This window comes from Rhinolophus ferrumequinum, chromosome 11 (genome assembly GCF_004115265.2).
Source record: "Rhinolophus ferrumequinum isolate MPI-CBG mRhiFer1 chromosome 11, mRhiFer1_v1.p, whole genome shotgun sequence".
Classification (NCBI taxonomy): domain Eukaryota; kingdom Metazoa; phylum Chordata; class Mammalia; order Chiroptera; family Rhinolophidae; genus Rhinolophus; species Rhinolophus ferrumequinum.
Genome location: NC_046294.1, coordinates 26555975 through 26569655, shown reverse-complemented (window position 1 = coordinate 26569655; position 13681 = coordinate 26555975). Strand labels below are relative to the sequence as shown.

Sequence of the window (13681 nt, the reverse complement as noted above, 5' to 3'; positions counted from 1 at the left end):
AGCATGAATCTGTTATTTGTATCAAGCAAATACTATTACAAACAAGAAAACTGAATGTTTGTGTCCACATGATAGGCTATATAGGCAACTCATAGATACTTTTTGAAATTCTAGAATCTCATACTTAGACCAAAGCACCCTAAGTAATTGCTTGAAAAGAAAAAGAAGCTAATAAATAAATTATAACTCTCGGATGGTAATTGGGAAAATCAAATTATATATCAAAAACTTAAATGTACAGCATGTCAGATATTGATTTTGTGAGCAAGCTAAAGATTAAGAAACTCCTTTAATATTAAACTTCAGACAATTAGAATTAGGGAATTCTAGGCTCTAAGAAACTCTCCGGCACATTCTCCACTGGAAGTCCTGGGAAAAGTCATCTGGACTGCCCTTCTTAAAACCTCATACCTTTGCCTCCTTATTATAATAGATATGGCTCTTCAGTAGTCAGAACGTTCTATCACTGTAAACATTCCAATGAGGCTCCCCTGCTCAAATCACTTCTGAAACTTTTCTCTGGGAAATGTTAGGCACTGTACACGAGAGGAGATGCCAGTAGGTCACATCAAATTTTTTTATTCAAAATGGTATATCTTCCCTTGCCCACTTCACAAGTTCCAGTTCCTAATAATTTTCTACTGTTTAAAAAAAAAAAAAATCAAAAGCCTTACATGTGCAAACCATGCCTGGAAAGCATTATATGTAGAAGTTTAAAATATCAGTTGAAATCTGAGTAAAGCCTGGTATGCTAGAGTTTGTAAGACAGGAGCTAGTGTGCAGAGATGGTTTCCAGAAGGACGGCTGGTGACACCGTAGGGAGGTGTGATGGAGTCAGATTAAAGATCGGGGAGAGAAGGGAGAAGAGAGAAGATTGAAGAGAGGGATAGGGAAAGGGGACGCCTGGCCCTGTCAGGTATGTGGCTCAGAAGTTAATTAGAATCTAAGGAGACGTCTATGTGTGTTGGGTCTGGGATGCTTGGAAAAGAGACGGTGCCAGGTTTCAGGTGGCCGTGCAGGCTCATGGTGCTCACTCTTTTCTCTGTTCCACGGGCAGAGTGGTCCATGAGCCATTGGGTTACTGTGGCACAAAAGCCTGGAAAGACCACTGTCCCTGAAGTTCTGCCCTCCCGGGGAATAAGAAAAACTCACCAATGGGGCAGACGGAGGAGTAATAGCACTGGCATGCTTGGATAATGTAAGTTAGCCGCAAGTAACATTTACTGACCATTCACTACCCGGACACGTTGGCTATCGATTAGCTTATTTAACCTCATAGCAATCCTTGTAGGTTAGATACGTTAGGCATAACTAATTCTCCTTTTACAGACTAATACATTGAATATCACAGAATTAACAATGTTGAAACCAGGATTTAAACATACAATCCCGTACCCATGCTCTTAACCTTATGCCATAATGCCCTTTTATTCAATACACACATGTGCATTCACACACCACACAATAGGAAACACACCAGTTGTTAATAGTAGTTATCCATAAATTGTAGGACATACTGGTGACCTTACTTGTTTTTCTGTATGATTATTTACATTTTTTTCACAAAGACTATGTAAGCTTTCACAATTAGAAAAAGAGTTTGCAGTCATTTTTAAAAAGCCCTTAGAGAGTGAAGAGTTTCTACCACTGAGGATATTAAAAAATACGGGGCACAAACTCTTAAATCCTGAGACTGGTATAGAGAAATTACAATCTTAATAGAAGGAAATTTGACAATACATCATAAAACTTTTTTTTTTTAAGAAGTTTGTGTCATTTGGAGTAGCAATTGCAATTCTAGATATCCTATGAATATAATTAAAGATGTTTGCAAAGACAGAGCAAGAAGATATTCATCACACCAGTGCAGATAATAGTAAAAGAACGAAAACACCTCAGGTGTCCAGTAATAGAGATGGCTAAATAAATCAGTGAGCACCCAACAACAGAATATAGTGCTGACACAGAGCATGATGTGTTAATTTTTTTTAAATTATAGGATAATATGCATAACTCAATTAATTTAAAAAATTGTAATTAAGCAAAAAGCCCTTAAAGCATGAAGATTACTACTATTGAGGACATTTAAAATAGAAATAGAAAGTAGAAAAATTGCTCAAATGCCATATACCAAACAGTAGTTACTATGAAAACAGGATTATAGATGAATGCATATTTTCTACTTTGCACATGTCGAATACTGGAATTTTTCTAATTTATTTGTATCTTATTTATATTGAAAATATTCGTTTTGGGGGGAAATTTTTAGCCACATTTATAGGTGTAGAAAGTTGTTCATGAAATATTTATTGTTAGGATGAAAAACAGACTATAATGGCATTACTGAAAGATCTCTCTTTTGGTAAAATGCATATGTGCGTATACTCGTATCAATAGAAAACTTCTATAAAGAGTCACACTAGTGCTCGCTTCGGCAGCACATATACTAAAAAGAGTCACACTAAAATGTTAACAGTGATTATCTCTGGCCATGGGTAATTCTATTTTCTGCTTTCACTTATCTCTATTTTCTAAGTTACCAGGAATGAACATGTATTACATGTATTATAAAAGTAAAATAAATAGCTCCGGCTGTGAAAGCTTTTCCTAAAGACCAGCTCCAGAACTTTGGGCCAATTGCAAGATCACTGGAATGAAACACAGTCTCCCAATATGATTATTGTGAAAGGGGCAAAATTGATTTGTATGTCTACGATCTGCGACGCTTGTTACAGTCACACTCCGGTATAACCATGCCTAATACGACGCTCCTACAAATATGAATAACCCCTTTCTTGAGATTTTCCCTTGAAAGCATTTTCTTTCTTTCTTTTAGGCCTGGAGAAACTGAAGCTCAGAGCTATTGAATGACAACTGATACCAAAGAAAAGCCATAACATGGCATTGGTGCCATGTTAAAAGGGACTTTGACTGACTCGATTGTTATATAAAAACTTTCTGCTAAAAGAATAGGCCACCCAAGAATCCTGTGTCTAATGATAATATATGAAGAAAACAACAATAACAAATCCTTTTTTAAGTATTTCTGCATGGTATATAGGAATTACTAACAGTAGCCAACTGGCTGTGATAAACACTTTAAGGAGAAAAGAAAAAAGAAGGAAGAGAACAGTAGGGATAGGAAAGGAAGGTAGGGTAAGACATTTTACATAAAGTACTGCATAATTTTAAAGTTTGTGCCAAAGTGCAGGCAGAAAAAAATTTTGTGCCTTTATGTTCATTCAATTACTCAGAGATTTAAACAATCATTTGTGTGCACTAACCATGTTCCAGGCCCTATACTCAGAACTGGGTGTACAAAGAGCACTCGTTAGGCAAACACTATTGTCTAGTGGGGCAGACACACAAGTAAACAATTACATAAAAACCATGAGAAGGGTTGCACAGATGCCTGACCAAAGTGTGAAGGGAAGCAACCAACTCTGAAAGAGTATTGGGCATAAAGGATGATACGTTCTCACCAAGGAGAGAGGGTCATTCCAGGAAGTGGACCCAAGGTTTGCAAAGAGAAAGAGGTGTGGAAGGGCACATGCATTTGGGGAATGGGGAGCATTTTGGAGTGCGTGTAACTGAGAATGGAAATAAGAAGGTGGATGTGCAATCAAACAAGATTTCCTAAAGCTCATTTGTGCAACATTCATGGGCTTACACGCAATGTTCAAGGAAGAGGCTACCAGCAATATTCGGAAGATGACAGGACAGCAGAGATGGAGATCAGTAAAGAGTGTCCAAGAGGCACAGGTCAGAAGAACAGCGGCAAAGTGAAGGAAGACCACACCCGGCCTCAGGCCCTTACAAAATGGACCTGCAGGCACAGCAGTGCTCTTAGGAAACCCTGAGGTTCGGAATTTACTGAAAAGCAGTGAAAATAATCATATTTTAACTGGCAGGTCATCCATAGTTGGCAAGTTTATTTTTAAGCCAAGTCTGTGACTATGATGCATTTTAGCCAAGATATAAAAGAAAATGTTATAATGGTTGGGCGGCCAGGACCCCAGTTCAGCTCACTAAAGCATATTTGGGACATACCTCTAGCATATCTGAGCTCACATATTAATGGGACTATAGGATTTAACTATCACTTTAAAAAATACTTCTTTGGGGAAGGTTTATTTGTGCCTCTTTCCCATAACTCTGCAGCCCCTAGCAATAAGAAGTCATGTGTTTCTCTGGCCTTGGGCTGGTTCCCTTGAAAACAGCCCCACACAGCTCCATTTGCGAGACAGAGGAGTGGGATGTCTGATTAGCCAGCCTGGGGAGAGGCAAAAACCAAGGATTCTCGTAGTTCACTCAGGGCTGCAGAAATGGAGATTTAAAGTTTCATTCCCCAATCCACGGCAGAGATTTCAGAGGAAAGGGGTCATTGGGGCAATAGCAGCATCTATTAGAATATACTGATTATTTGTCATTCAAGTGTTCACAAGTGGAAGAGACTTGCCCACAGAAAACAAGATTTTCAGGCTCTCATCAGTGGCTATTCATTTTAAGGATGGAAATGAGTGCAATGGGAGCTTATATGACTGGCTGTGTTTTCAGTGTTCTTTATGGATATTTACTTTGTTGTAATTCTCCACCATTGGAATGGTCCACACCAAGTGCTAAGAAAGCGTCATGACCTCACAATACACTCCCATTGACCAATTCACAGACAGAGGCTGTGCCACAAAAGCAGCTTTAGTATGACATAAATCCATCTTAGATCCTGAATTCATGTACATGTAAGCGTATGTGTTAAAACAGGCCGTTATTCTAAGAACCACCTTTTCCCCAGGATTTGGTCCCTGTATCCGGGATCCCAGGTCCCAGACTGGAAATAAAGATAGGAGAACACACTTGGGAAGTGCAGTCTCCTAGACCCAAGTTCAAATCCTGAGGTCACCTAACTATTTGTGTGACCCGAGGTAAGTTAACTTCACCAAGGCTCAGTTTCCTCATAAGTAAAAATCGGAAGCTAATCCTTACTTCACAAGTTACGGTGAAGACTGCATGAAACGATACCTGTAAATGGGGTTGGGAGGGAGGTACAGTGTCTAGACTCTACCACACAGAGACAAAACCTACTAGTTCAACCCCCTCCCCGTCCAAATTCCAGTCCAACTTGGCCATTCATTATCCGAGTGGCCCGGGGCAATTCATTTACTGACCTCAGTTTCCCCTTCTGGCAAATTCAGTAGTGGGATCTCCAAGGCCTCTTACAGTCCTAGCATTCTGTCAGATTAGTGCAACTTTTCAGGGGGAGGCTTGTTTTCAGACTCTGTTCTTGTACCTTTTGGGGCTCCCTCTTACACTCTGAATCTCTCTTTAAATCTACGGTTCCCTAACCTTCTAGTTTCTGCCTTTTGGATTCTATGACACTGGCTGCGTTGTCTCCCTCCACACTATTTGTTGAAAGTCCGGGCAAGCACTGTGTTAAAAATGATACAAGCTTTATCACAGAATATATCCTCACAACAACCATGGGGTATATTATTATTATTATTATTATTATTATTATTCCCATTTTACAAATGAAATCGAGGCTCAGGATATGAAGCAATTTATCAAAGGTATGAAATTTAAAGCTGGGTCTTCCCAGCTGCTCCTAATCATTACATGCTACACTAACTTTCCATCCTCTGACTATATCTAGTTTGAGTTCTATCTTCTTATGATCCTGTGCTGTGCTAGCTTATCTCATAAATTACTTTGTATTAATAACTTTATGTGCTATACCTGCCAGGTGACATATGTCCATATTAACCAGAACCCATCATCTCTGAACCAGCAGGGAACTCATGATGGGATTCTCAGGCCTTGCAGCTGGGAGGTCAGGGTGAGAGTCAAGACAGGCAGGGCTTAAATACATCTTCCAAATAACAGCACATGGTCAAACAGCTACTCAACTTTCACATGAAGCTGCCGGAAGCTGGTTGATGCCTAATATCTGTGAGCTTCCCAACGGCCATAAGCCCACTCATGTCACAGGATGGTGAAGGAAAAGGGCTCACGCTTTGGGGAAAGACAACCCCAGGGTCACTAGTCCCGTGCACTTGGGTGGATTAGCCTCTCTGAGGTTCCTGTCTACTAAATGATCTTGGGTAAGGTAACCCAACTGAGCTTCAACTTCCTCATCTGTAAAATGGGGATAATATTAGCAACCTCTAAGGACAGAAGGAGCGCCTGTCCTGTAGTAAAAACAGCTTAGCCTGTTGGAGAGCTAAGGAGCTTCAGGCTGTTTCCGGTAGTCAGGGTAGTCTAGACTAGAGTAGAAAGATGGAAATCAGTTAGGAGTTCATTGGACTCTAAGTGCCTGCCAAATCTGTGAAGACCCATGCCGGTGAGAGTTGGATGCCCTGTTACAGCAAACGCCCAAGACTGATCTGATCCTTGACTCCTCTCTGTGCGGCTGCCTGGCAGCTGTTGCTGGAAGCACTTTTTTCAGGTGAGAGGTTCCTGCATGAGCCAAGTGGTAGAGTGTAATCATACACCATCGCTGGCCCTCAGAGTACCATGAGGCTGCTGGGGTAACTGAGCTAGCCTGGGGCTTCCCTATGGGATCCCCACTTCTCTATCCCTATCCCATAAGCTCCCTTCTGACCCCTGCTGAGCACTCTTCCTCCTGACTCAGAAGATCAGAGAGGAAATGGGACGAGAAGGAACTGACCATGTCCCCGGACCTTGGCATTTTATTTCCTTAGTTACGGCACATTTCCATTCATGGAGTACTTTCCCGTATAAAATCTCCCAGTGTTTACTTCTAACCTACTTAATAATTCCTCTGACCTCTTCTTGTTTTCACCTTTTAAATATCTGTTGATGGTTCATTCACCACATTCCCCATTCAGTTATTAATGGCCCACAAAAACTTACTAGCAGCAATCATTTACTGATTAATCTGCACAACAATCCAGGAAGACAGGTAGTATTAATCCTTAGTTCTGCACAGGGAAACCAAGGGGAAAAGAGAGGTTAACTCAGTTGCCCAAGGTCAGTGGCTAAACAAGATTATAACCAGGATCTATCCTGTCTTGTACGTCTATAAACACTTTCCACAGTCTTGTTCCCTTTCTTTACCACTCAGTATTGTCAATGCAGCTAAATCATTTCTGTGTTGAGATTCAGTTATTACAGAAGTTTAAAAGTGTCAAAATTCAACCCAAAACAATTTTGCCTGCTAACAGTTCATAAATAAATGTTGCTAAAATGATGAGATAATAGTACTTGAAAGCTAATTTTACAGAGGCAAGAGCAGTGAAAAGATGTGGATTATAGACCCAGCTCTGCCTAAGGAGACTCTGAGAAAGTCACTTAACTTCTCTGCATCTCTGAGTTATTTGTAAAAATAGGATTGTGCTGAATGATATTTAAGATATCTTGCTGTTTTAAATGAGATGGCTGAATACCTTCTAAAGCAGCACAAAATATAAAGCTCCAATGTCTAGGCCGCCAAGACAGTGGTAAAATTGGTATATTCCTTCACTGTTAATGAAATGTAGTACACAGCCAGAACTCCCTTGGAAAGCAATACGCCAACAGACAAGGACCATGAAGAATTTCATATCCTTTGACTTAGTAGTTTAACTCAGACCGTATTTTACTCTAAGAAATAAGTCAACGGAAGCAGAAAGACATATACAAACACTGAAAACGCACATTTCAGTGCTAGCTATCAGAGGAAAACTGATCAATTTAGATGTTCATTTTAGAGGGACATCTTATTACATAAAAGCATAGCACAATATGAATGTCATGTTGCTATTAAAAAGGAGAAATAAGGAAATTATGCAAAATCATTTAAACTCTTACCAATACTCTCAAATGAAAATAACCAAAAGTAAAAGAACAGATATGCACTCTGATGTCAACTTTATAAAATGTGAACAGATGTGCAAGAACACAGGAAAACTCAAAACACTTATGTTATTAGTTAGGCTTATTAGTTAGGCTTATTGGTTTGTTTTTTAAATAATTTAACTGTTTTTAATGAATATTATTTTTCCATTAACACATACATTTGATCAATTATTTAAAAATTATTTAAAAATTTCTCAATCCCTGTTTTAGTTTAAAGTTTCTGCCTAAATCTCCTCAGTAATTTTTGTTGGCTGACATTTTTGTTCATGACACTCTTCTTTTAGAGTGATTTCTGCTCTCTGCTATGTAATTCTTTAGTAGCTTTAGAGAGTCTGAAAATCTCAGAACCTTTGCACTTCTTTCCCTCACCTAAGAGGATTCTAAAAAAGATCTGTCATCTAATCTAGCTATGAATAACCTCATGATTGCCTTGTAATGCTAATATTTGGCCATGCCTGACTCAGGAGTCAAGATTTTTCAGATAACCCCCGACCTGTGGGTGCCTCTACAGTAACCACAAAGTTTCCATGGTACTTTTCACAGTGCTAGGGTGGTTTCATATTCCAAGTTTTTGGAGCTTTACACGAGGACACCTTGTATTTTCAGGGGTCTTAGGATACCCTTCTGGTTCACTTAGAAAAGCAGCTCTTTACACAGCACTGTGCTAGGACCCTCCCTTCGCAGAAGGAGTTTTACAAGCTCCTTCATTTCTTAGAAATGTTCTCTTACTAGTAGGTCATTTGTACATCTTTGCTCGTAATATCTAGGAAAGATTGCAGAGTCAATGAATTAAAAATAGGATTCTAGGTCTCATGTGTGCCAATGAATGCCCTCATTAAAGCAGAATGAGCGAGATGAGATGGGTTTCAAAGCTTTCCATCCCTTTGCCCCAGAGCCGCCGAGGCCAGGCACCGAAAGGATGCACAGTAAAATTAAATATCTAAAAATTCATCTTTAATTAACAGAATTGGATTAAAGCTAGACACCACCGCATATCATACGAGAAATGGCTGAGCTGGCTTCCAAGTGCTCTAATTCAATTAGGACGAAGTGAGTGACACTCGGACGGGAAAGGTTAATTGGGGGCGCCAGAACGCAATCATTCCTTACCTAACCAGTCATTAAACTTCTTAACCTCTGAGGGCAGTCCCAGCTCGGTGAAATCGCCTGTGTGGAGAAGGATGTCCCCATAAGGCATCTGGATACCATCTGTTCTGGAGTGTGTGTCTGAGATGCAGACAAACCGCGTGTGGCCCGCTGGTTTTGGAGTGTCATATGGGATGGGGTCGACCCTAAAGTAGACATAACAGATCCCATAACAGTTAAATGTATTAGAACCCTCGTAATTGTCATCGCACATACATATCGATTGTTAGCCGTTGAACGCACCCAAACTGAAGCAAAGGCAGAAGGGACCCTTGTAACAAGGGACCCTTTGGGGTACAAAGGAGATAGCATCACTCATCTACAAACCCAGTGGGCAAATCCGAAACGTTTTACTTACCTGGGAGGAGCATTAAAAAAAGAATATCTCACGTGCAGAGTCGGAAGTAACCCAGGAAACTGATAGCGTGATTGATGGTAAAGTTTAGGGATATTGAACCCCAACTGGGGAAGCAAATTATGCGATTTTCTCTCTCATCGTGCTCCAATCGATCCCACTACGCATTAGGAAGTGAGTAACTAATTTATTCCTTCTTAAACATGCATAAGTTAAGCAATGAACTAATTTACGGAGAACACTGCACATGATTTGCCAACTGAGACGTAGAGAAATATGTAGATAGTACTAATATTTAATATCCTTTCCAGAACCATTCAACACCAGTATCTTCTTGTTTTCGCTAAGAGATTCTCAAATCAAAGTGCAGAGAGGGAAGGTGATGTCAAAATAAGAGAGCTGTAAAAAAAAAATCATCGGGTGTTAAAAAAAAACTTGGTCAAGTTCCTTCTTTACCACAATGAATTATCTGCAGTCCCAATACACCTTAGGTTACTTGCAATGCCCAAAGGCCTTGGGCAAACATTCTATTCAGTACAAACAGTACGCCTTTTAATGGGTTTCTATAGATCTACATATGCATTAATATATGTATAGTTTCAGAGACCTAAGTACTGTGAAATTACACGAGGGCATAAGAATCAAAAGGCAAAATGATCAACCCGAAGCAAAGAAAATGAAACAGAACATTCTCATTTAATTGAGTGTAACAAAGTGTGCTACATAAACTTGGTAAAGAAATGCAAATCTGACTCTTCAAGCATACAGTTTTAATTATTTAAGGGGTTGGTAGCAGAGTTAAGGATGCTTTAACTGTATTAACTCTACACTGACAGCTTCCTTTAATTTCTCTGTAGGAATGCACACTTATTTTGGACTATGGGTGAAAAGAAGCAGTTATAAATACAAAGAGAAGGTCACAAGAGAAACAAACATGCAATGTGGAGATTACAGTGTGGAACATTAAATAAGGAACAATATTTCATATCACAGTCCCACCCTTGACAGTTAACATGTAGCAGAGAACACATTGAAAGCTCAACACAAGATTCCCTATATATCTTGCCTCCACAGGCTTTGTTTAATTTTTCTTTCTTTTTCCCATTTTTAAAAAAGAAAAAACCTGTTTTAACAATGGCCATTGTAGTGAGGGAAATAAAGACATCAGTATACATCCTGGCTAGTTTTGCATTTCTTTCATGGTTAATCTTTTAATTTTATTTTTTCTTTGACAGAGAAGAAGTAAGCAAGAAGACCTAGAAGAAGAGAGAAAAAAAAGGAAGAAAGGACGGAGGGACTGTGAACTGGTCAACACAGTGGGTCTAACTGGAAACCTAAAAGGCAGGTTTACCTCATGCAAAAAATTAATGGATTTTTCCCGTAAGGGTTAGAAATTAATAATGCTGTTACCATGGCGAAAATTCACTAATCCACAGAGATCTCATGAGTAACCTGGAAACCTTCCTGATTATATCCAATGTTGATTTTTTTTTTAAATATATGAAAAAGTTTGGTATCTTCCTTGCCGTTTCTGTGACTCTATTACAGTCGCCGTGGTTCTAATCTTATCAATAGCTCCTGTCTTTTAAAGGTAGTTTTCTCAGAGAGTGAATGATTTTCTCCTGCTGCAGCAGACTGTCACCCTCTGAAAATGATAGGTAATATTCTCCCCGATCCCTGAAGTTAAGAGACTCATTAGAATGAGACTGTGCACATTTATACTTAATCCACCAACATTTGAATGAAAGAAAATCACCACTGGACTTTAAGTATATGAGTAAATTCAATATTGTCTATGTGTGCATATACACATACATGTTCATTTTCTAGTTCTCAGCCTAATAAAAATGTACAGACACAGCCCCCTTCTTTTCTATAACTCAGCTAAGCTACGGACACAACTACTAAATCAAAATCCTTTATGAATCCATCCAAATTTATCAGAGGGCCATCACAGTCATCATTTTGAATTTATCAAACATAAAATAGCACAGACATAAACCCCTCGCTGTGAATGGGCCCGTACTCTATGAATCTACTCAACTTAAAGAAACAAATCATCACATGGTACATCATTTGTTTCTCATCTTAGCTCTATCTTGGGCAATAAGTTTCTAAGATTATTGGAACGCCAGTCAATTTTTGAATGGCTACAACTTCCCTCCCCACCCTACCGCCTTCTCCAGAGAAATATTTAAATATCCAACAGAATTAACGTGAAATAAAGGCCAAGGAATAGAAAAACAGAGGGGACAGGAAATAGGGAGAAAATGTGTCTTCTCAGCTGTGAGCTGAAGTAAGGAGTCAGAAGTACACAGAAACAATGGCAGAAAAGGCTCAGCCATCAACACCATCAACTTGATGTCATCAAAGAGAAACAATGTGTAGGCATTTGGGAGAGATATGGAGGATTGATTCAAGAAAGAGGATTGGGAAAGAGGGAGGAATAAAGACACAAATGCAGAAATTATATACCTCCCGACCCACTGACACTGATGTTCTTTGTTACCCACAGGACTAAGTACAAGAAGATAAGACGCTGCAGCAAAACGTGACAAATATCACCTGGAGTTCACAGGAAGGAAGACATTTCCACCCAAAGACATTCAGAGTTGAAAATAAGATGTCTAATTAAAGTTGAGTGGATATAATTAAAGTTGAGACAACCCTAGGGAAACTATTATTTCCAAATTGGGCGTTTGGTAAACACTTCGGAAAGTCAAGATAAACATTTTCACTGTAAAAGCAGGTTTAAGGGAGACCTTGACTACGGTTGGGAAATCTACCTGTTTAGATTGTATGAAGACCCTCACGCTACATTTTCCCTCTTAGTTAACAACTACTTTACTGCTTACTATTTATGCTGCTGACTTCTCAAATGACCTAACATTTCCCCCAAGGCATCATGTCAAATATCCTAGCAAGTGAGTCTTTAACCAAGGCAATCTAACCCCCAGAGCCAGATTCAAATATCAGAGTGAGATTTGCACGTACATCTGAGTACACCCAGGGGAAAACAAGATGACATGGGAAGATGAGAAGAAAACACAGTATCATAAAATCCCAGAGCTGGACAAAACCTTAGGGGGAATTGGGTTCAATGCTTTATATAAAGCTTGAATCCCCTCTACCCTTTGCCTGCCTAGCTGACATAAATTTTCCTTTCAAGCTTTCCAGAGAAAGGGAGCTCTTGAGTCCCCTCCCTTCCCCCAGGGCAGCCCATTCTCGTTTTTTGATATCTCTGTTTGCTAGAGACTTTCTGATCAGAGTCTGCACCTCTGAAAAGCTGACCATGGTCCAAAGAGACTTGGCCTGGAGCCCAAAGACTGAGTAACAATTTTAGCTGAGTTATTCACATCAGACATGTTATTTCATTTTTTTTGGTCTTCATTTCCCCCCTCATCTGTAAAATGGGAATAATAATGCCTAATCTGCTAAGTTGCTATGAGGATGTAAATTGTCAAGTACTAGTCTGGCACGTAGCACAGAAAGTCAGAAAGTAGAGATGCAGAATGACAGAAGGGTAAAAAGCACGTTAAGCTCTTCAGCCAGACTTATCTGGCTCCGAATTCTGCTCCATATTTATTAACGGTGGGACACCCAGCAAGGTGCTTAAACTCCTATGCCTTGGTTTCCTCACCAATAAAATGGACATAAAAATAGTACCTATGCCATAGGATTGCCGTAAGGATCAAAGGGACAATGTACTCAAAGCATGTAGAAGAGTGTCTGACACAGAGCAGACACTCGATACATGTTAAGATTTCTTTTTACTAATCAGTAGCCATATTTTCCCTACTATTATCGGTAGTACGTAGTAACCTTTCGTTTCTCTGACCTCCTTCTCTCCTTGTGTTACAAGGAGATAATTACAGCTACCACACAGGGACGTGTGAGAATGAAAACAGATCACATACACGACACTTAGCACAATACTGGGCACATAAACCACAGTCAATCAACCCATTGCATTTCCTTCCTGTGACTTCCTTCTTCATCCTAGTTCTGCACTCTCAACTAACAGAGAAGAAGAATTCAGTTCCTTTTCCATTTGCTAGTTCTTCAAATAGTTGGGAACATGTATTATAAACCCCTGCAATCTTCTCTAGTCAAGTTGAGGAGCCAGACATTTCTTCAGCTTTTCCTTGTGTGCTAGGATTCTGCTAGGATATCAAGTGCCCTCGGAATCCTGGTGACCGCCTAGGTAGTCTGGTTGGTCAGAACCTGTCCATCTGTGCACCAGTGAGCTGTTTATCAGAACTCATGCACCAGTGAGCTGTTTATCAGAGACAAAAGCTGGCCCAGGAGATGGGGCGCCTGTGCTGG

General features: G+C 39.7%; 1 protein-coding gene across 5 annotated transcripts in view; it reads right to left on the bottom strand.

The window, feature by feature from the left end:
• The window catches only part of MPPED2 (metallophosphoesterase domain containing 2), a 161917-nt gene that overhangs the window by 105215 nt on the left and 43021 nt on the right, over positions 1 to 13681 (bottom strand). For all 5 annotated transcript variants that reach the window (XM_033118812.1, XM_033118808.1, XM_033118811.1 and 2 more), the window contains exon 3: positions 8965 to 9146. In XM_033118812.1, the coding sequence (XP_032974703.1) occupies positions 8965 to 9146 (182 nt within the window). The remainder of the gene's footprint in view (positions 1 to 8964; positions 9147 to 13681) is intronic.